General features: G+C 50.0%; 1 protein-coding gene and 1 long non-coding RNA gene across 3 annotated transcripts; one reads left to right on the top strand and one right to left on the bottom strand.

Annotated features, from left to right (window-relative positions):
- Window positions 1–33: 33 nt before the first annotated feature.
- On the bottom strand, window positions 34–2,303 carry LOC146295671 (uncharacterized). The gene is made up of 2 exons (XR_014753317.1): window positions 626–2,303; window positions 34–233 (listed from the first exon to the last, which is right to left on the bottom strand). It is a non-coding gene; the product is annotated as an uncharacterized LOC146295671 (long non-coding RNA).
- ptp4a2b (protein tyrosine phosphatase 4A2b) lies at window positions 527–21,490 on the top strand. Of its 2 annotated transcripts, none has more exons than XM_084696733.1 (7): window positions 527–729; window positions 15,032–15,338; window positions 15,645–15,753; window positions 15,967–16,059; window positions 16,159–16,289; window positions 19,649–19,723; window positions 20,121–21,490. In XM_084696733.1, exons 2-7 carry the CDS (start codon window positions 15,334–15,336, stop codon window positions 20,230–20,232), a joined length of 525 nt encoding a protein of 174 aa, XP_084552859.1. In that variant the 5' UTR covers window positions 527–729; window positions 15,032–15,333; the 3' UTR covers window positions 20,233–21,490. The 2 variants fall into 2 exon arrangements, with proteins under 2 accessions (XP_084552859.1, XP_084552861.1); XM_084696735.1 differs by lacking the exon at window positions 527–729 and adding an exon at window positions 6,769–6,960.
- Window positions 21,491–21,929: the final 439 nt, after the last annotated feature.

The following is a 21,929-nucleotide window of genomic DNA, read 5'->3' as shown; positions in this document are numbered from 1 at the left end:
TGTCGTTTGGTAGATATTAAACATAATACAAACATGAATATAGGAATTTAATAAAATAAAAACTGTTAATTTTGACATGAAAGTAGTCCTTAAAACAATAGATGGGGGTCCAGTCCTGATGAGTATGGTAGTGACAGTGTAGCCGAAAGTCATGGAGGAAATCTCTCTGAAAACAGGCTCAACTCTCTTACGGTTTACTTTAAGGAAAGTGTGCTTTTGGCTCCAGTCCATATCTGAAACACAACGGATAAACAATAACAATAGGATGGCTCTTTTTGAGCTCCACTTTGAAGTTCAGGATTAGGTAGCCTAAAGATTTATGGCTGAATGTGTCATTCTGAGGTCACCCAACTACCAGACCGGTACGTATGAGTCATAGCCTCGTGAGTGTTATTAGACATTGTGGGGGCGGAATCTTCAGCGCTAACAAGTTTTGTAGCCACCTATCAATATAAAATAAAACGGTGAAAACACGTTGATATGTTCTGAGTTTGTTTGTATTGTAACTAGCTAAAAACTCATCATTAGGGAGCCAAGGAAAGGAATAGTAATAGGCCAAGTTCTTGCGTGGCAATGACGGAAGCGAGATCACTCCGCCCATCACAATTCGAAGGAGAACTCTCACCCACACTGTAGAAGAGGAACAAAAAAGCGATCTGGCAGCGTTATCTGCACTCCCTCCACTTTCTCCGGGATAGTCACGGGATTTCAATGTTCAACCTGCTCTTTGTAAGTAGAAGTGCCGTATGTAGAAAACCAATATATTCAAGTGGTTTATATACAAGTATACTTGACAAAAAAGCGTCGCTGTTGATGTAACACAATTTAGCATGATGGCTACATACTTTCCTAGGCGTGCTTAGCTAAAATGGCTAATCTGGCTTGCTTCTAGCTAAATAGCTAGCTATCTGGTAACAAAAGCCAAGAAACACTAGCCGCCGCGCTGAATGTTTAGGGCTAGCTAACGTCAACTACTGTTAGTAAATGAGGACGGACTTTGCCGTGGAAGCGACATATGCCATGACATCTAGCTTTAACGACGCAGAGCTATCTAATGAAGTCGCGTTTTGGGGGAATTTGTAAGCACTTACAAACGAAAAAATGCGTAGTAATCTACACACAGTGGAGCTGGGTATCTAAATAATCCATCCGCACAATAGCAGTTATTTTGAAAAGATTGCTCACTCGGCTAGCACACCCGGTTTATGTGGCTAGCTGGTGACAAGGTTGGACACATCACTTAAACAGACGGGGGACATTGTCTCAAAACAGTTTATTTGTGGATGAAACCTACGATTGTCCAATGTTGTCGATGAGTGTAGCTGTTACTAACGAAGACGTATTCAAGATGTGCAAAGCAACCCGACTAATTTGCTAATTCTGTGAGACCACAACCGTGTCTCCATTTGTCAAACTAGCTAGCTCTAAGCTAGCAAGCAAGGTTAGCTGATCCTGGTGTGTGTGTTTCGGTGACGTTCGCGTTAGCCAGCTAGCTAGACTTGACAGAAAACAGTAATTGATTTTAACAGACATTTGTGCCCAACTCTAACGACTTAACCACGTATGCTTGCTACTTGACCACAAGGTAAGATAACTAATCATGCTCACGCATTCTTTAATCGACAAATATTTCTGGTCAGTGCCGTTATCCCGAGCCGAGGCGGCCCGCTCTCTCTGTCTAGCTAGCTAAGCGCTAGTAGCTGGGGCATCCCCTAGCCTTCTAGGGGCTTTCTTGTTGAGTGAGACATGCTAACGATAGCTTTTACATTGTTATCAATGAGACTTTCCCAAATCTGCATATTTGACACTTTGCAAGCGTATTATAAGCGTGTCTGGTATCAGAATAAGAAATCACAATAACAGTGAGAGGTCCGTCTAATATTGTAGTGCCTCAGCATCACTGTTCGATTCACATTGGTAAGATCTATCCAGCAAATCGACCGAGCCCTATTTGCTCAGCTAGCTACTTGTCAACGAAAGCAACTAGATGATGTTCGTGCTACACATCGATAAAGCAGTTAATTAGATACAATTTCTTAGACGTCAACTCACTAGACCTACCGAGTTAATAAATCATTTGAGGCCATCGCAGGGCCATTCGCTCTCTACCTCAATCATTCGCCACATCAGTATTTTAACCAATCCTCCGTTTTGACCCATATATTTTCACAAGTGTCCAAAGCTAGCGTGCAACACTAGCTTATATAAAAAAAAGAAAGTATTATCTCAGCTAGCGAACTAAACATATCTCAGACATTCTCCCAGTGCTTGGCTACATTGGTAGCTGCCGGTTTTGTCCAGTTCTAGCTTGCGTCACACGCATGTCTAGGATAGTATCAGTATCCACCGTTTTGTTAGATGCAACTAGTAGCTTATGGCTTCAGTGTAATGCTATACCGAATTGGCTTATTGTCAAGCCGTCACAGTTTTCTTAGTACAGTGTGGCGTGTACTTGGAATTGCTTGTTGTGGGAACCAACCACCAGAAATATCATGCTTGTAGATAATTCTATGCATGAAGAATAACTACGACCCAGATAGCTATGATATTGAAAGTATCGTTATCCGGAGTTTACGATGATCAAGTTTATAACGCAGTGGTGAATTGGTTGCCAGATGTTGCATTGGATCTATGGAGTGAAAAGGGTTCTTGTCCCCCCCCTCCCCCTCCACACTTCTGCTACAATTTGTCATATGGACTCATGCGAGTTAGAGGAAATGCATTTGGGAAGGAAGTTAGTTACAACAGCTGTGACCATCCCAGGATCCTCTATCCTTCATTCTGTCAGTCAACCATTGTTTCCCCCCATTGAGAACAGAGGAACAGAGGCGGTAGTAAATGTACCTGCAGTGCAGGTTGTGAAACAGGTAGGATAATTACACATTCCAGGTTATGAGTCAGAGCGAGCTGACCCAATTTGCAATCACAGAGAACACACCTAATCATAAGCACATAGGTACATTTCCTGTCTTTCAAAACGAAATAAGTTATTTGTAAATTTTTTTTTAAAAAATGCTGACGATAGTGAAGCAAATAATACATGAAAAACTGCACCTGTTAAATGGGAAGTTAAAGTTTCTAGCGATTGTGTTTTTCTTTTCTTTAACAACAATTGAAGTTCCTATGGAAGTAGGTCCCATATACACTGACCTGCTCTACATCAAAACTAATTGACACATAGTGCAGGCTCTGCAAATAGCCCCACTCAGTCTCGCTTGTACAGCACTGCCTGTAGCCAAGTAAGCCTCGTGCAGAGGAAAGGCCCTCATTGGTAAGCAGCCACACAGTTGTTAACACACACACACACCTTCTGTTTACTACCCTCTGTTTTATTGTGTACTCTCAGCCTAGGGTTGTATGTGATGGAGAACTGCTCTAGGATCAGCTTACCCTCCTTGATTTTAGTACGATACTGTCCTGAGGGCCCTCCTGCCTGTTTCAGGCAGGGCATCCATCAGCCTCTATTGGCAGTATGCATTGAGATGAGTCATCTTTAAACAGACCGAAACTGCCAACGCTGCCTCTGAACGGCCTGCCCTGCTTAATTCTGCATCATGCCAGACTTGCTTTGTTATCATGTTTCCATGCTAGCAACTCTGCTTTCCTCCATACTGTTCCAGATGGAACGCAGCACATCTTGTTTACTTTTTTTTAAATTTGAAGCGTTTTTGTACAAAGAACTTGTTGTGATCTGTTAAGATAGTCGGGACGATACCAGTTGACATTTAGCACAAAGAGCGTAGTTCCTCTCTTTCTTTCTCTGTATTAGCTGCCTAAAGAAGGTCAATGCCGGCTCCAGAGGAAGTCCTGAGCCTTGGTTACCGTAACCGTGAAAGCTGAGAGGCCCATCCACCTCAACCCTCTCTGCGGGCCTGGTGGGGTCAGTGAGTGAGTGGGGAGGGGAGTGGGGTGATCTGGATGGAAGCAGGGGCTTTGGTCCCACCCCCTCACCACGGCCTGCCTGGCTGCTCAGAGGTGGGGTTGAGAAGGGTCACGTTTCAGCTCCAGGCCTTAGCAAGATTTTCACACTTTTTTGTTGTTGTTGAATATCTCGTGTATACCCCTGGGTGTCTTTCTGTAGCGAAATGGGGAACTGTTAATGTTCCAGACCACTATGTACGGACACCATCATTGTCAACTGTTATATTTCCTAACCTTGCCAGTCCCGAAAGGGAAAAATTACGTTTTTTATTGGATTGATTATTTCTTTCTCCCTCTATGGACCATTTGAGGGTTTTGCTGCTGCCAATCTGTTGTCAGTAGTTGCCACAACACTGATAGTTGAAGGGGCAGAGGCTTGCTTGTACTGGCAGTGTCCCTGGATGTTGCTGCTAACCTCCCCATGCCCCTTGCTTACACCAGAGCAACAGGAATAGGATCCGCTTTTGTCAACTTGTGTTTACAGCTCGTTGTTTACGGCAACGGTGGCCGTCTCCCTGAGAGGGCAAGGTGAAGTCATGGTTACAGGTGCAAAAAAAACCAAAAAAAAAACAAGTGCTCGTCCTCAATAGCTGTTTGTCCAGGTCGGGTTGTTGTTCACCAGACTGCCTCTGATCTGGATCTAGAATGTTTTGGTTTTTTTGGCGTTGGCCACAGTCTAGAACAGACTCTCTACCTCTGCCTTTTTCTCTGCCTCTCTCTCTGCCTCTCTCTCTGCCTCTCTCTCTGCCTCTCTCTCTGCCTCTCTCTCTGCCTCTCTCTCTCTCTCTCTCTCTCTCTCTCTCTCTCTCTCTCTCTCTCTCTCTCTCTCTCTCTCTCTCTCTCAGTTCCCCACTGACATGCTACAAGGGACTATGTTCCCCATTGCAGGACAGTGGCCTTTCATTTAGCTTCTCAGTCAGCTTATTTAAAAACATGAATTGTGCAGCTTTTCACAGCGTGCCTGCTGTGTGTGTGTGTGCAGCGAGACCGGAGGGGAGGGGGGGGGGTGGGAGTTGGACGGAGTCACCCTCAGAATTTGACAAAAGGTCAGTCCTAGCATTCCATCCTCTCTGAAGACGCGGGCAGGACTGGCCGGTCCCAGGTCCATGCTAACCCTGAGGAGAAGACTACCTCTCCGGGCACAGATCCGCCATCCTCGCCCCCTCGTTCGTCTGTGTAAATGTTTAAAAAGGGATGCCACCGCTCCCCTCTCCTCGTCCTGCTCTTCCGGAGGGACGGCTATGGGCCCTGCGGGGGCTCTTGTCTGTCCCCCCCCACCTCCCCACCCCCAGATGTCGGTTGTTATGGCAACAGGCTTCTCAGTTGACGCGGTGTTCTGCTAGGAGAAGTTTGTCTTGAAATGTCAGACAGATTAATACCACACTGGGCCTCTAGCAGCAAGCATTGCCTGGCCCTCTGTGTGTCCTGAGTTATCCGTACATCTTGAAATGTAAGATATGTTTGTCAAATCCAGGTTTAGTGAATGCCATGTTTACTACTTGGCTTCAGACAGGAACAGGAAGTGATGCCAAGAGCTCACCCCAAAAAAAAGGACCACCACAGGAAGTGGTTTCCACAGTCCGGTCATTGCAGTAACTTTAATGCAGACATTCATAGTGTGGTGTAACCCAATTCCAGCTAGATACATTTCATGTGTTTGATGTTGCATAGACACTGGTTGCATGACTGAACAACTCAGTTAGTGTAAAGTGTATGCCCTTTGTGTGTGATGTCACAGTTAGAGCCAAATGACCTTTCTCTGAATTATATAACTTATTTAAAAGAGAACTCCACACTCCACCAAACCATCCTGGGAAACCCCAGTTTCTGGTCTCCAAGCGTGTGTGTATGTGTGTGTACAGGTAGAGGTGGCCAGGCAGAGTCTTCAGCCGGAGGGTCTGACCTTCTGGAAGAGAGCTGATTACATTTGTGTTTGGAGATTATGACTCATTAAAGAGCTTAGGGTGAGCTGGAGTCTGTCTCCTGGCACATTTTCCATGACAATAGCTGTCACCGGTGTTTTTTCGGGTGGGCGTGGGGGGGGTAAACGTGACAGACTTCAATAAGTCGGGATGGGGGTGGGTGGTAAAAGGGACAGACTATATCATCTGGAGAGTGACACAGAGTAACATAATCAGGATTGCTACTTTAGAACCTGGCGTTGGTTGTGAAACCAGCGTTCTGGATGGACACCTGTCAACAGTAACTAGGTGATCCATTTGACTTGTTGGTGAATTTTTAAGAGGGACAAGCCTCGCAACGGGTGAATGTTCAACCTTCGACGATCCGGCTTCTCTTATCCTGTCGGTAACATCTGCGAACATTCTGCCCATGTCCTCCTCCAGCCCTCTCCTGATTATCACCAGCTTCCCTATGTTACACTTTGAACGGCAGGCTTTGACTTGCAAAGTTGAGGCTTGATTTGAATGTAGGTAAACAAAGAGGTAAACCTGTGTGGGCTCTATGTTTTCAATTTGTTCTTAACTAAGATTACTCTCTTAGTTTACTTCACCTCCCCAACCCCACCCCCATTAGGTCTCCTAATCTTTCGGTTTTTCAGAGAGAAGGGGGGTCGGCAGAGATGGAGAGAGGGACACGCACAGCAGTGAATGTGCCTAGCCCTCGCACGCCCTCCCTTTCGTCACTGTCGTGGCCAATTTGATCGTCGTGTTGTTTCAGAGGCAGCAAAAGCCCTTGTGATAAGTGGCCGCTCTGCCTCGTATAGGGAGGATAGTCTGTAGAGAACACACGCTTACACCTCTCACCCCCCCCCCCCCCCCCCCACCCAGGGAAGGCAGCAGAATAACAGGTTCACGTTTAGTCCCATGAGAACCGGTAGCCATGCAACAGACTGAGGCACCAAGTGTGTAGCATATTTAGGCTAATAAGCTTTGCTAATCAAGAGAAGGTGTTCCTTTTGTTTGGACTGCTGAGGACTGTTATGTTGTCGTCTTCGCTGCGCTGTTGACTGTCTCCATTGGGGCTGTGGTGGTTTGTCGTATCCAGTAGCCTAACCCAGGAAAAGTACTGCTGGTCTAGGTGAGGCATGTCGTGAACCGGGCAACCCTTCAGAGTAGGATGCTTGGACGCAGCCTAAGATTGCGTTTGTTTGTTTGTGTGTTTACTTGGGTGTATTTATAGAGCAAAGATCTGTTTCACCTCTTCTTTTAAGCTTGTTTACATGCATGTCTGCACAGGCAAGAGAATTGTTGTTTGACGTGTTGCTGTTTGAACATGGCATTGTAAAAGCGTCATATCTGTGTTTGCGTGTGCACTCGTGTGTACGTTGGTGTGTGCACACGTGTTGTGTTTGGCCCTCGAGCTGGGTGTTGAATATTGGCCTACTTTGGTGAGTGTTGTCCCAGGTGCTAAGTAGACTAAGTGGTAATGCTCACTGGGCTATGCGGTCAACACCCAGGGCAGGTTTCACTTGGAGAAGAGGGAGAATTTGGGTCCAGTGGTGCCCCAGCCCGTCTCCCTGCCAGAAAAGGTCTTTGGCTCACGGCTATCTTTGGTTATCTTAAGAGTATAAATACACCAAACTCGAGTGACTATCCCTGTGGTGACACTGTCTGAGCACTGCTCTTCTTCACCACTGAAGATAATTGATGTGAATTAGGCTTAAGACTCGAGACATTCGGTCTGCCGTCTGCCCCACACACAAAGCTGATCTTTAGTCTTGTAACATGCTGCGCACTTCTCCGCTGGATCACGGTGTTTGTCTCTCGTGTTTGCACATTGGGACTATATCTCGACCAGCTCTTCTTCTTCAACGTTCTTTCATTGATCCGATCAAACATTTGAAAAAGGGCTTCAATTCAAACTACGGGCCCACTTCCCAATCCGCTGCAAGGCGGAGCCTTAAACGCAGGGCACTGCTGCTCAGATCCTCATCACATTTACATTTAGACATTTAGCAGACGCTCTTATCCAGAGCGACTTACAGTAAATACAGGGACATTCCCCCTCGAGGCAAGTAGGGTTAAGTGCCTTGCCCAAGGACACGTTTATTTGGCTCGGCCGGGAATCGAACTGGCGACCTTCAGATTACCGGCCCGATTCCCTCACCGTTCAGCCACCTGACTCCTTGATCACCTCACGTACCCTCTCCACCCTCCCGGCCAGGGCCCGCACAAGCTCGTCTTCCCAGTAAGCCAGCCTCTCTCACAGTAAGGTACACCTGCTCCTCCTTAAGCCACGTTCCTCGAAGCCTCCATCAGCCCTACTTCTCAGAAGCTCCCCCCCCCCCCATATAACACCCTCACTGGGATCCAGCCAACAAAGCAACAAGCCACCCAACCCCCTCGCGACGGCCGTATCCGCAGAGGGTATCGCTTTCAACCCCTCAGGGACAACTGGGTTCCCCATCGGCCAATCAGGGGACGGCTCCCGCCTGGCCGCTGACAACGCAGCAGGTTAGCTGTGAGAGGAGGCGGTGCTCCCTGCAGTGTGCTGCCCCGACATGCCCGGCCCGGCTCCTAACCCCCCCCCCCCCCCCAGAGGGAGGAGCCCCCCCCCCCCAGAGACAGGGCTCTGTTGACAGTTGTGAAGGGTTGTTGTGTTTGCCAACCTCGCCCTTTAGCGGGGAGAGGTGGGCCGTTCGCGTTCCCCGTAAATGGTGTTTACTCCGTGTCCCCTGGTCGCCTGTCAACATGCCCTGTGTTCGGGTCCCTCTGTGCTGGACTCTAACCCGGAACGCGGGCCCTCTTATCTTTTACCAAGTGTCGGGGGAGGGGAGGGTGTGTGTGTGTGTGTGTGTGTGTGTGTGTGTGGTTCTTTTCTCCTGTCCTCTGACCCAGTTATGGCTGTGTGGTTGGGGCCGAGTGGTGAGCTGTGTGTGTGCATAGGTGTGTGACGGTCACCACCCCCCCCCCCCCCTCCCCCTCCCCTCACTCTGGAGTAGGATGAGCCACCCACCATGCATATCACAGCATTGACGTCACAGCAGCTAACCAGCTGGGGCCTGGGGCAGGTGTGAACCTCTGCCTTATCTAGGCCTGTTTCTCTTCCACTTTCTCTCACACAATATCCCTCATTCAGTGTTGTCTTTCCCCCCCATTTTCTTTTACTCTATCTTCTCTCTCTCTCCTCGTTGTCCTTGTTCGCCCCCAGTCCCATCTTCGCTTCCCCAACGTGAAAGATTATCTGCAAGGCGTCGCAAATGCCCTTCTACATAGAGTTCTGGCAGTCGCCATTCATAAAGGCAAGGGGGATGACGCAAACTTTAACGGCCCAGTGAATCCAATGTCCGCTATCAGCCTCTGTTTTGACCACTCCTACTTCTGCGTTCCGAAAATGGCAGCACTGCACAGCACTTGTCACACCGCTACACCAGGACATCTCAGCTTCAGGGAGTCGCCCACACCTTGCTGCCACACCAGGGCTGTTGCTGAGTCTTCTCTTAACAATGCTGACACACAAAGCACGTCAGGCTGAATATGAGATCCACAACAGCAGCAGTAATCTCAAGCACAACACGCCCGTTTTGTACCCAGAAGAACAGAGCGCCTCCGTGAGAGCGTCTTCCCAGAAAAGCCCAGCCCTCTCTCTCTGAGTTCCACCTGTGCCTCTTCCATCTTTCCACATCCGGTTCTCAGAAGCAGGTGTCAGCCCTGGTTCACAGAAGCTGCCTTCCCATATGACACCCGTACAAGGATCAAGTCAGCGAAACGTTGACCGCCATGTCTATGACTCAACCTCTCTTATCCAGGTACCGCCCCCCCCCCCGTGTCTTTGTCTTCTCTCCTTCGCGCCCTGTCTGGTTGAAACACCTCGCGGCTAACCCTTTGTTGTTTGTGCGCAGAGGAGAGAATGCTGGCTGCCACTGGCCTGGCCACTGGCTGTCTCCTCTTTACGTCCACATCACGTCTGTTCTGATTGAGCGCGGGCTTGCTGTTCTGCCCTTGCCCTCTTCCTGCCGGGCAGTGGGTCAGTGCTGTCCCTGTCATACTGAGTGTGAGGGGGGGGGGGGGGCTGTGTCAAGTGGAGGGCAGGGTAAGGGTGTGAGTTAACAAAGCACAACAATGTCTCCTGCTGTGATACTGTCATTGTCTCCTTAGCCAAATGACTCAAACCAGAACAGGCCCCCCCCCCCCCCCCCCCCCCTGTCCTAGTCACTGGGAAGGCCAGGCCAGGCCTGACACTGCCTCTCCCCCCTGGCCTGTCCTAGTCACTGGGAAGGCCAGGCCAGACCTGACACTGCCTCTCCCCCCTGGCACAGCTGTGAAGCAGCAGGTACCCCGCTGTAGTCGCACTCCTTACATCCCTCCATGCTGCCTCCCCCATCGCCCATCCTGACACCTACGCCCAACATGGGTCGTAGAGGACGACGCCGGCTGAAGCTCACCCCGGGCTTTACCCATGATTGAGCTTCTGTCCCACTTGGCTAAACATTCAGCTCTTTGTTTTCCCTATACAGCCTCCAGTGCCAGATCATTCGTGTTTTACTGCCGTGCCCTGAGGCTCCTAGTCTGCACAAAATGAATCTTGTCCTGAGTCTTCCGCTTCACGCACAGAGATTCAGCCAGACCGCCATGACAGAGACCCTGTCCGGGTAGTGTGGACCCAGGGTCTGGTCCCAGGGTCTGGTCCCAGGGTCTGGTCCCAGGGTCTGGTCCCAGGGTCTGGTCCCAGGGTCTGGTCCCAGGGTCTGGTCCCAGGGTCTGGTCCCAGGGTCTGGTCCTGGCAGTCTGGACCCAGGGTCTGGACCCGGGGTCTGGACCCGGGGTCTGGTCCCAGGGTCTGGTCCCAGGGTCTGGTCCCAGGGTCTGGTCCTGGCAGTCTGGACTCGGGGTCTGGACCCGGGGTCTGGTCCTGGGAGTCTGGACCCGGGGTCTGGGCCTGGCAGTCTGGACCCGGGGTCTGGGCCTGGCAGTCTGGGCCCGGGGTCTGGTCCTGGGAGTCTGGACCCGGGGTCTGGTCCCAGGGTCTGGGCCCGGGGTCTGGTTGCTCCGTGTCCACGCTAGCCGCTGGATTCTGGAGTCCAGATCTGCGGGATCTGAGAACAGGGGATTACAGCCCTGTGCCGGTTCTATCGGCTATTTACAATCCCACTAATCCCCCCCCCCCTCCCCTCCATGTTTCACACAGTGTTCAAAGATGTCAACATGAAACGGGTGGGCGAGGGGGTGGAGGGGCTGTGATAGGAGCTTCTCTGGGGCGGCCCAGACGTCAGGCTTCTTCTCCTCAGGGAAGTCGTTTGACGCGTGCGCCAGGTTTGAATCCCCGCCGCGCTCCCCCTGCCTCGTCCTTTAGAACAGCTTTCCCTACGTTGTCCTTCAATTAGCGTCTGCCATTGTTGGCGTGCGTGCGGTTTCACGGAAAGTGCCCGTCTGGTTACGCAGAAATGCCACACGGCTCCCGTGTGGAACATGCAAATCAGGTTCCCTCCGGCCAGTTTCTAGATCAATCATTAGGAAAACGGAGGGCGCCTTTTGTTTGTACAACTAGGCTCGTTGTACTCGGTGCTTTCGGGAGGAATGTGTGCGTCTGACGATGCAGTTTTCACAGGGTTCCCAAAAACCTTTCTGTTCTTCTGTTCCCCCTCTCTTGTTTGGGTTTGTTCTCTCTGTTGTAAGATAGCAGGGCTCATTATCACTCTGGACACTAGTGCTCTTGACTTCTCTCTCTTTTCTTACCCCCTCCCACACACACACACACACACACACACACCCACACACTCTGTCAATGTGTAGAAGATTACGCTGGGAGGCCAGATGATTGGGCCTGGTCTCTCCTATCAGCTCTCACGCTCTCCCTATCATGTTAGCCCACCAGGATAGCATGTGACAGGGAGCAGGGCACCAGAGGAAAGTTCCTCCCTCACCCCTTACCCTGCCCAGGTCCCTCCCCTTACCTTTCTCCCACTCCTATTGGACGATTAGGGGCCCAGCATGCAACTGGAGTGGTTGTTTCTCTGCACCAGCTCGATCGTGTGTGCATCCTAACATGCTTTTGGTTTGTTCTGATTAGTGTCGTCCAATCCTCTGGTCGATGCTTGCTTGCTACACGTAAGGCATTGGGAACATGACTGCAAATTAGAGGATAAAAAAAAGCACAGTTGTAAGTCAAGCGTGACAGGAAAAGCAGGGGGGGGGGAAGAGAGAAAGATGAAGAAATGCAATGAGGGGCGGATTTGCTTCCAGGTCCATTTAGTAAGGCCTACGTGGTACACACACTTATCCAGTGAGCTACCGGGGTACTACACAACCATTTACCGAGTGAACTTACACAGGCTCTGGCTTTAGTGAGTGTCACGGGTGGATATCACCCACACTGGGAGTTTGACAGCCTACTTAAAGACACCGATGGCATTGTGACTTTCACACCCCAAGTGTTAGTTGCATTTCCTGTGTGGTTATTCATACTGTTTGCCTGACAAAACTGATCTGGAGAGTGTGTGTGTGTGTGGTTTGCCCAAGCCGCCGCCATCTGCAAAGACTTGCTTTGCAGAACCAATGTGCAAATTCTGGGTGATTTGCATGAGTTCCCGACACGGGAAGCTGGCTGTCTGCCCTGGTGTAACAAGTGCATCAGCCGGCTGATCTTCTGACAGCTTTGCTGGCTGACTGAACGAGCTCTGTAGGCCACAGACGCCTTGGTCAACGGAGCTTTGCGTTTTCGTTTACACACGAGCAATCCTTTTCTTAGGAAAGGAGACGAGTGAAGGAGGCAGCTTTTTGACACTCAGAACACAGAACCTCAGAACACACAACCTCAGAACACACAACCTCAGAACACAGAACCTCAGAACACACAACCTCAGAACACAGAACCTCAGAACACAGAACCTCAGAACACACAACCTCAGAACACACAACCTCAGAACACACAACCTCAGAACACACAACCTCAGAACACACAACCTCAGAACACACAACCTCAGAACCTCAGAAGGAATCGACCAAGGCGTGCGCATGCTGCTCAGAGCCTGTGCGCTGACTGCATGGAATAGGATGCTAATGCTTCTCAGCGGCCAATAAGTAGGATGCCGCTGATGGAAATCATCTAATCTGATAACAGCGTGGGAGAACAGGGTGCTAGTGATGTGTGTGTGTGTGTGTGTGTGTGTGTGTGTGTGTGTGTGGGGGGGGTTAATCACACTCAGCTTGTAGTCAGCGCTAACTGACACATCTAGTTTCACAACACTGTACTGTATCACATCTTGCGGCTCGCTTTGAAACGGCTCGCCTTTCATTGCAGCCGTAGTCGTGTCTACGGGAAGCGGCCGTCGCGCCTCTCTCGCTGGGACCTGCTGTTGTCCAGCAGTGTCTGCCTACTGCGTCCCCGGGCAGGGACTCTCTCCACGGCCCCCTTTATCCTTCCATCTCTCCCGTGAGAGGCCTGGTGATCTCACCTCAGTGACATCACCCGTAAATACCTGCCGTTGACAACCCATCTCCATCTCCCTATTCTGGGGAATTTGAAGCTGATGACAAGGATCTTCTGATGTCGTCTTTTTCCCTGCCCCCCCGCCCTTTCTGCTGCTCGCACTGTCTTGCCCATCATAATGCCAGGTATTGTGTGGAGGGACAGAGGGGCAGGTCAGAGGTAATAATTAAAGGCGTCTGGGAAGATCTCTGGCCTCTGTAGAGCTGCTGTCTCTTTTGAAGGCCGGTGCTGACACAGATGAACAGAACAGGAGGGAAGGGGGGGCCTGGAAGAGAGCGACTGGGCTGAGGGGATGAGACCAGGCTGAGTCGCGAGGAGCCGAAGCTGAAAGGGGGAGGGGGTGGGGGGGAACGAGGGCTCAGGAAGGGACACAGCCTTCCTGAAGCCGCTCTGTTTGTGGGAGCACTGTCCCTCTGAAGTGTGATGAGCTGAGGCCTGCTTTAGACTGGGGGACAGGAGGGAGGGACTGGGGGACAGACTGGGGGACAGGAGGGAGGGACTGGGGGACAGGAGGGAGGGACTGGGGGACATGAGGGAGGGACTGGGGGACAGGAGGGAGGGACTGGGGGACATGAGGGAGGGACTGGGGGACAGGAGGGAGGGACTTGGGGACAGGAGGGAGGGACTGGGGGACAGGAGGGAGGGACTGGGGGACGGACTGGGGGACAGGAGGGAGGGACTGGGGGACAGGAGGGAGGGACTGGGGGACAGGAGGGAGGGACTGAGGGACGGACTGGGGGACAGGAGGGAGGGACTGGGGGACATGAGGGAGGGACTGGGGGACAGACTGGGGGACAGGAGGGAGGGACTGGGGGACAGGAGGGAGGGACTGGGGGACAGGAGCTGGGCTCTCATAGGGAAGCCCTTTTTGTGATTTACCTGCACATGTGTGTGTTTGTGTGTGTGTGGACAAAGTCTTACTTACGTGTCAGCCCAAAGATTGGGATGAATAAGGAAGAGGAGAAGGGAGCCGTCTCAGGGAGGTGGAAGGTGGGACTGTGAAACAGCCTGACCGTTTGAAGCCTTGCCCACCAGTAATCCTCACCTTGTGACTGGCTCTGACACTGTGCTGAAGTCCAAGCTCCTTATTCCTCCCTCCCTCTCTTTTCTCCCTCTCTCTCTCTCTCTCTCTCTCTCTCTCGGCCCCTCTCTCTTGACACCACATGCGTGCGTCAGCCCAGCAACGCTTCCCTTCCCTCCCCCCCTCCCTTCCCTCCGCTCGCTAGCTGTGTGAAGGCTCACTGCAGGAGCTGGTTTGTGCCAGCTGAGATCAGACGCTCCAGGTCTTGACACAGGAAGACTGACCGGGCCGCCTTAGTTGTGTAGGGGATAGACGGGACGATATCCTACCAAGGTGCTCCTGTTCTGAAGCCCTTCTAGACCCCCGGCAGTCACATGACATGCCTGCTTCAGCCTGCGGGCGTTGCCATGTTTTTCCTGTCTAGTATTGTGGGTACTTAGTTTCACCTCCCTGTCACTCACACACCATGAGAGAGAGTAGACATGGTGATCCAACTGTTACACAAACCAAGGCTTCATATGTGTTTTAATTCAGTGTTTATTATGCTCAACAGACAAGTTCATATCTTATGCAGCTTTTGTTTAGCCTTGACACATTTGTTGAATTCACACCCAATGTTCCAAAAGGTTATATTTGCATGAGTTAATAACATATATTTCTTTTGTCTCCCTTTTCCCCCTCTGTCTCTCTCTCCCTCAGTGTTTCTGTGTCGATTTGGGCCGTACATATATGGCGAATGTGAGTGTGAGTGGAGACTTCTGCCAGGCACAGCACCTCTCCTTCGTGGACAAGTGAATCGGCCGCCCCCCTCGGGACTACGCTACCCAGAAGCCCCCCTGACTGCCAGCACACTGGGAACCCCTGTCTCTTCTCACGGCCATCTGGGATACCGCGTAGTCCTAGGCCAGATCGCCCAGCTCTGTCCCAGCCAATAAGGAATCGCCCTTCTCTTCCCTTCTCGTCTTTCTCTTCGAATAGCCAATCACAAACAGCTCTCCTGAATGGGGTAAACTGATTGGATGACTCCTGGATAGTCTCCCTTTTTTTGTTTTAATTTTAAAGTTTCATTTTTACCCTTTTTTTGACATCCCTGAAGTACTGTGGACTAGTTCATTCTTTTTTTGGTTTCCATTTTTTGTACCCATCCTGTAGAAACTGTTGTCATCCCTCTCTCCCCACCTGTTTTGTTGTTTTTAATTTATTCAATTTTTTTTATCGTACAGAAACGTACTAGAAGTCCTTGCTGACATCTGAGCCAAAAGCCATTTTTTTTGTACTAGAAATAAGTATTTTTATTGTAATTTTCTTAAAGCCGTCTCGCCAACATGAACCGCCCCGCTGCAGTCGAGATTTCCTACGAGTGCATGAGGTTCCTCATCACCCACAACCCTACAAATGCCACGCTCAACAAGTTCACAGAGGTGAGCCCCTGTTGACGACTGTGTCTATGGATTACTGTAAACACTTAAACAAGTTCGAGCAAGTTTATGAATGCATGGATTGACAGCTTTTCTTTCCTCTCACTCTCTCTCTTTCTGCCTCACTCTCTCTCTCTCTTTCTGCCTCACTCTCTCTTCCTCTCACCCTCTCTCTCGCTTTCTCTCACTCTCTCTCTCTCTGTCTCTCTCTCTCAGGAACTGAAGAAGTGTGAAGTGAACACTTTGGTGCGGGTGTGTGACGCCACCTATGATAAGGCCCCTGTGGAGAAGGAAGGGATCCAGGTCCTGGTGCGTACACACACACACAAACCATGATCCCAGTCAGCACCACTCCACCAGGAAGTGGGCTCCTACGTATCTCGCCGCTGATCCTCTTTGTCTCCATAGGATTGGCCCTTTGACGATGGCGCCCCGCCCCCTACCCAGATTGTGGACGATTGGCTCAACCTGCTAAAGACCAAGTTCCGTGAAGAGCCAGGCTGCTGCATCGCTGTACACTGTGTGGCAGGCTTGGGCCGGTGAGTATCTCCTAGCGGTGGCTCCAGCTAGCGGTGGCTCCAGCTAGCGGTGGCTCCAGCTAGCGGTGGCTCCAGCTAGCGGTGGCTCCAGCTAGCGGTGGCTCCAGCTAGCGGTGGCTCCAGCTAGCGGTGGCTCCAGCTAGCGGTGGCTCCAGCTAGCGGTGGCTCCAGCTAGCGGTGGCTCCAGCTAGCGGTGGCTCGCACATCTTATCCAATTAGCCGCCGGGTAGTGTTAGCCAGGTCCCTAGGGTGAGCTCAAGACAGAGGCTCTTTTTTTTTTTTTTTTTTTTTTTCGGGGGCTCGTGTGGTTCCCAGTGGCATTTATTGTAAACACGGTCCACTATTTCCCTTTTCTTCCTGTTAGCACCAGCTAGTTAGTGTTAGCCTGGCTCTTGTGTGCAGTGCCCGGTTTAATTTCCCCGCCTTCAGTCCGACCCCGCTGGGAGGACGTGAAACCCTCCAGGTGGTCTTCATGTCCATCATCCACTCGGAGGCAGGATCTCCACGACTTGTCCAGGTCCTCTAACGCAGCCATTGTGTCACTTAAACAGCCAGTGTCTCTCTCTCTCTCTCGGAGCATCGATCGGCAGCCTCATGTCTCGTCCTCTCTTCATTGAGGTGATTGCTTACAGAGCCTCTCCCCGGTCAATGTTTTTATTTTAACCCCCCCCCCCCATTAGAGCCAGTGATTTATCCCCGCTCTACTGTGCTTGAGCGCCCGCTCCGTCTGTGGCTCTGCAAAACGGGCCCATCAGCTGGTTCAGCCATGCATCAGTGAAGACATCCAGTGTCTCTGGTCAGCTTGTGGCTCAGGTGGAAGCACGAGGTGTTCAGTCACCAGGGAGATGAAGCCGGCCTGATGGAACCATGCGGGAGGACCATGTCCCGTTTATTATGTTTCACATGACGTCCCTGTGTTAATGGGATGAGCTCTTACCAGGTGAGCGACTGGGAGCTACTAATTCGAACCTTCTTCAAACTTCACAGTATTTTAAGCCAAGAGTAAAAAGATGATGTGATATCTATAATAATAAACACTGCACAAAAGTAGGTATTTGACTACGCGCACTGAAAGTTATTTTGAAGGCTTTTGAACTATTGGCCGACATGTCATTTTGACACGCTCGCTCGATTTCATCAAACGACAAGCTTGTGTCGGTTGCCCATCACACTCCAGTGCATAATTGCTCGTGCCCATACAGAAATGCTCCAACGCTTCAGTTTTCTGGATCGCGGAAATCACAGGGCGCCAATGCAGTCGCATTCCGGGGTAAACAGTCGCACGCACACCCACAACCTAACGCATTCCAAGAAAGCATTTTTTTTTTTTTTGCATCTCAAAGAAACCTCCCAGCTACTGAAATAACTTGGTAGTTAGACTGGAGTTTCTGCTTTCAGATCCTCTTGTCTTCACTGGCTTCACAAAGCAGCAGGTTTGGTTCAGCTTGGATGGTGAGGCCTCACAGACCACAGCCCCTGCGTGGGAGCAGCAAGTGTTTTTAGTTTGTGCCTCCATTCGGTTCTCGCACCTTAATTTTTTTTTTTACCCTGTTTTTCACGGTTTCTCCCTTTTCTGTGTGTGAGACAGAGAGAGAGACAGAGAGAGAGACAGAGAGAGAGACAGAGAGAGAGACAGAGAGAGAGACAGAGAGAGAGACAGAGAGAGAGACAGAGAGAGACAGAGAGAGAGACAGAGAGAGAGACAGAGAGAGAGACAGAGAGAGAGACAGAGAGAGAGACAGAGAGAGAGAGACAGAGAGAGAGACAGAGAGAGAGAGACAGAGAGAGAGAGACAGAGAGAGAGAGACAGAGAGAGAGAAACAGAGAGAGAGAGAGACAGAGAGAGAGAGAGACAGAGAGAGAGAGAGACAGAGAGAGAGAGAGACAGAGAGAGAGAGACAGAGAGAGAGAGACAGAGAGAGAGAGACAGAGAGAGAGAGACAGAGAGAGAGAGACAGACAGAGAGAGAGAGACAGAGAGAGAGAGACAGAGAGAGAGAGACAGAGAGAGAGAGACAGAGAGAGAGAGACGGAGAGAGAGACGGAGAGAGAGAGACGGAGAGAGAGAGACGGAGAGAGAGAGACGGAGAGAGAGAGACGGAGAGAGAGAGACGGAGAGAGAGAGACGGAGAGAGAGAGAGACGGAGAGAAAGAGAGACGGAGAGAGAGAGAGACGGAGAGAGAGAGAGACGGAGAGAGAGAGAGTCGGAGAGAGAGAGAGACGGAGAGAGAGAGAGACGGAGAGAGAGAGAGACGGAGAGAGAGAGAGACGGAGAGAGAGGGAGACGGAGAGAGAGGGAGACGGAGAGAGAGGGAGACGGAGAGAGACGGAGACGGAGAGAGACGGAGACGGAGAGAGACGGAGAGAGAGAGAGACGGAGAGAGAGAGAGACGGAGAGAGAGAGAGACGGAGAGAGAGACAGACGGAGAGAGACAGACGGAGAGAGACAGACGGAGAGAGACAGACGGAGAGAGACAGAGAGAGAGAGACAGAGAGAGAGAGACAGAGAGAGAGAGACGGAGAGAGAGAGACGGAGAGAGAGAGACGGAGAGAGAGAGACGGAGAGAGAGAGAGACGGAGAGAGAGAGAGACGGAGAGAGAGAGACGGAGAGAGAGAGACGGAGAGAGAGAGAGACGGAGAGAGAGAGAGACGGAGAGAGAGAGAGACGGAGAGAGAGAGAGACGGAGAGAGAGAGAGACGGAGAGAGAGAGAGACGGAGAGAGACAGACGGAGACAGACAGAGAGAGACAGACAGAGAGAGACAGACAGAGAGAGACAGACAGAGAGACAGACAGACAGACAGACAGACAGACAGACAGACAGACAGACAGACAGACAGAGTGTGTGAACCCACACGAAGGAATGCTCCGTCAGCAAAGGGGGTTGACATGCTGGGCTGGCTGACAATTAAATCGTTTTGCTGCGTTTTGTTTTATTATTTTTCTCCCCCCGTTTTCCTGGTGAGAAGGTTGTCTTACGGTGTCCTACTTATCACACAACGTGTGTGTGTGTGTTAGGGAGAGAGGGGCCAGGGTGTGAACTTGACGTCCCAGCGGGCAGCAGTTGAACCCAGGGACCCCTGAAGGTTTCCCAGGGCCCTTTCCCAGGTTTACACCTCCCACCCTCAGAACCGTGAAACCATGGGAACGCTGGTATTCAACTATTCTCTTTTCTCTCTCTTTCTCATCCTTCACTCTCTTTTCCTTTCTCTCCCTCCATGTCTTTTTCCTCCCCCCCCCGTCCACTCTTCCTCTCTCTCTCTCTCTCTCTCTCTCTCTCTCTCTCTCTCTCTCTCTCTCTCTCTCTCTCTCTCTCTCATCCTTCACTCTCTTGGTCTCTCCATCTCTTGCTGTGTCAGAGCTCCAGTCCTGGTGGCCTTAGCGTTGATCGAGACTGGGATGAAGTATGAGGATGCAGTGCAGTTCATAAGACAGTGAGTACCTCTTCTCTATCAACCCTCTGGTGGGAGTCAGGTGGCTGAACGGTGAGGGAGTTCACCCTACTTGCCTCACGGGGACTGTCCCTGTACTTACTGTAAGTCGCTCTGGATAAGAGCGTCTGCTAAATGACTAAATGTAAGTGTAACCCAGTCCATTGTTGCGTTCAGTTGGACAAGTTCTTTTCTAATCGAGTTCTGCCAGTTTTCACTGTGCTTCCGTAAAAGGACTTGGCGTGAACTTAACAAGAGCGTTTGATGGTACCGTTTAGATTTGTCCTGAATCGCTCATGAGATTGTTTCATCCCTTCGTTTACCTACGATCCATCTCTCGCTCTCTCTCTCTTTCTCTCTCTCTTCCTCTCATTCTCTTGCCCTCTCTCTCACCCGTCAGGAAAAGACGTGGAGCGTTCAACTCCAAACAGCTTCTTTACCTCGAGAAATACAGACCCAAGATGCGTCTGCGCTTCAAGGATGCCAACGTCCACAACTGCTGTGTGCAGTAGGCTGTCTGTCTGTCTGCATCCCTCCGTGTGCAACTGGTGGGAAAACTATTCCAACAAGGGGAGATAAAAAGAAGAGAAAGCTATCAGTAATTATTGTGATGATTTAACACAGTCATGGCTAATTGATCACAGAATGAGTGAATACAGATGTAGAGATCCACCAGCCGTACCAATGAATAAGGTCAAAGCACACTGATGGGTGACACCCCTCCCTTCCCGGTTACTAGTGTCCAATCATGGTCCAGAATTTGTTCAACTCCAGTCCATTCAGATTTTTCCATTTTAAATTATGGATAACTTTTTATTTTTATTTTTTACACACAAGTAAGTTGTAATATGATGATGATGACGACAACAACAACAAAACAAATGATATTAATATTGTTGATTTGTATTTTATCCTTTAAATATTGATATTATTATGATGTTTGGCCCAGGCTAAGGTATCTCACAAGATATGTTTTAAAACCCTTCAGCACATCACAATACTTATTCCATGTTTAGAAAAAAAAAAAAAAACTAAAAATCCGTTCTGGTATTAAGACATTTTTCACTGCGTAAAATCTCCAAAAAGTTCCACTGAAAATGCAATCATGTTTTTTTTCTCTCCTCCTTCACTCGCTTGAAGTCACTTTTTTAATTTAGGGATTGGCTGGGTTTTAAATATGTCTGCTATATTTATTCTCTAGCTCTGATTAGTGTGGCAGTTTAGAGTTGGGCAGGGGCAAGGACACTGTTATCCTATTTACTAGCGCCATGTTGTTTCACCTTCTGTTTTTTGAAATCTCGCGGGAGTGCAATATTCAATCCACCTCAGAAATGCCCCCCAAACCCTGTGACCGTCCTACAAACAAACACACACACACACACACACACACACATGGACACGCACACACACGCACAAACACACATGCGCGCACACACAAGCAAGCAGGCAGTTATTAGACAGGAAGACCCTTGGCTAGTCTGACTGCGGGTACGTGTCCATTCACTAAGGCTGCTTACTCCTCTTTCTGGGTTTACAATAGGACTACCTTACACGCCGCACACTGTCCGACACACACACACATGCAGGCAGACAAACACACACACACACACAGCATACAATCCAACTGTTAATCCCTACTCTCACTCTGAAGGAAAAGAGGTGGAAAAGAAAGAAAATGGTCAGTTTTTTATCATTGTACCCATTTTAAAGACATCCCCTATTCCTATTGGTTTTAAAAGATAAATAAAATAAAATTGAAATAAGACTAAACTTGTCTGTATTATGAGTTTCAGCGGTCGAAGCAATCACATATGTTATTTTTGACCTGCCTCTGCTTTCGTTTTTATTCTCGGAGAGCCATACGGTTGGATAAAAAATAACAATCACCGTGTGTATGTAGTTGCGTAATGGTACTACTCCAATATGTATTTTTCTTCAGAATGAAATGTATTCTGTGGACAAGCAGGCGTTTATCTAAGGACCATGGGTTTGAGAAACGGTGAAGGTGAAGGATTGCATGTATGAATGGCATCTGGAGTGCCTGTCTTTGTCCTCGGTATGAATGGCATGTGCGTTAAAGAGGTGTGGTTCAGAGGTGCGGATGGGATGTGGACCTTCGTCTCATCATAACCCACATTTCACAACAGCTTCACATTCCGTTTGACGAGTGTCTGAATCTGCAGAGGACAGGTCGCCCTGCTGCCCTCTG

This window comes from Hypomesus nipponensis, chromosome 4 (assembly GCF_054491055.1).
Source record: "Hypomesus nipponensis isolate SF chromosome 4, ASM5449105v1, whole genome shotgun sequence".
In the NCBI taxonomy this organism is placed as follows: Eukaryota; Metazoa; Chordata; class Actinopteri; order Osmeriformes; family Osmeridae; genus Hypomesus; species Hypomesus nipponensis.
This window is presented reverse-complemented; position numbering and strand designations above follow the sequence as displayed.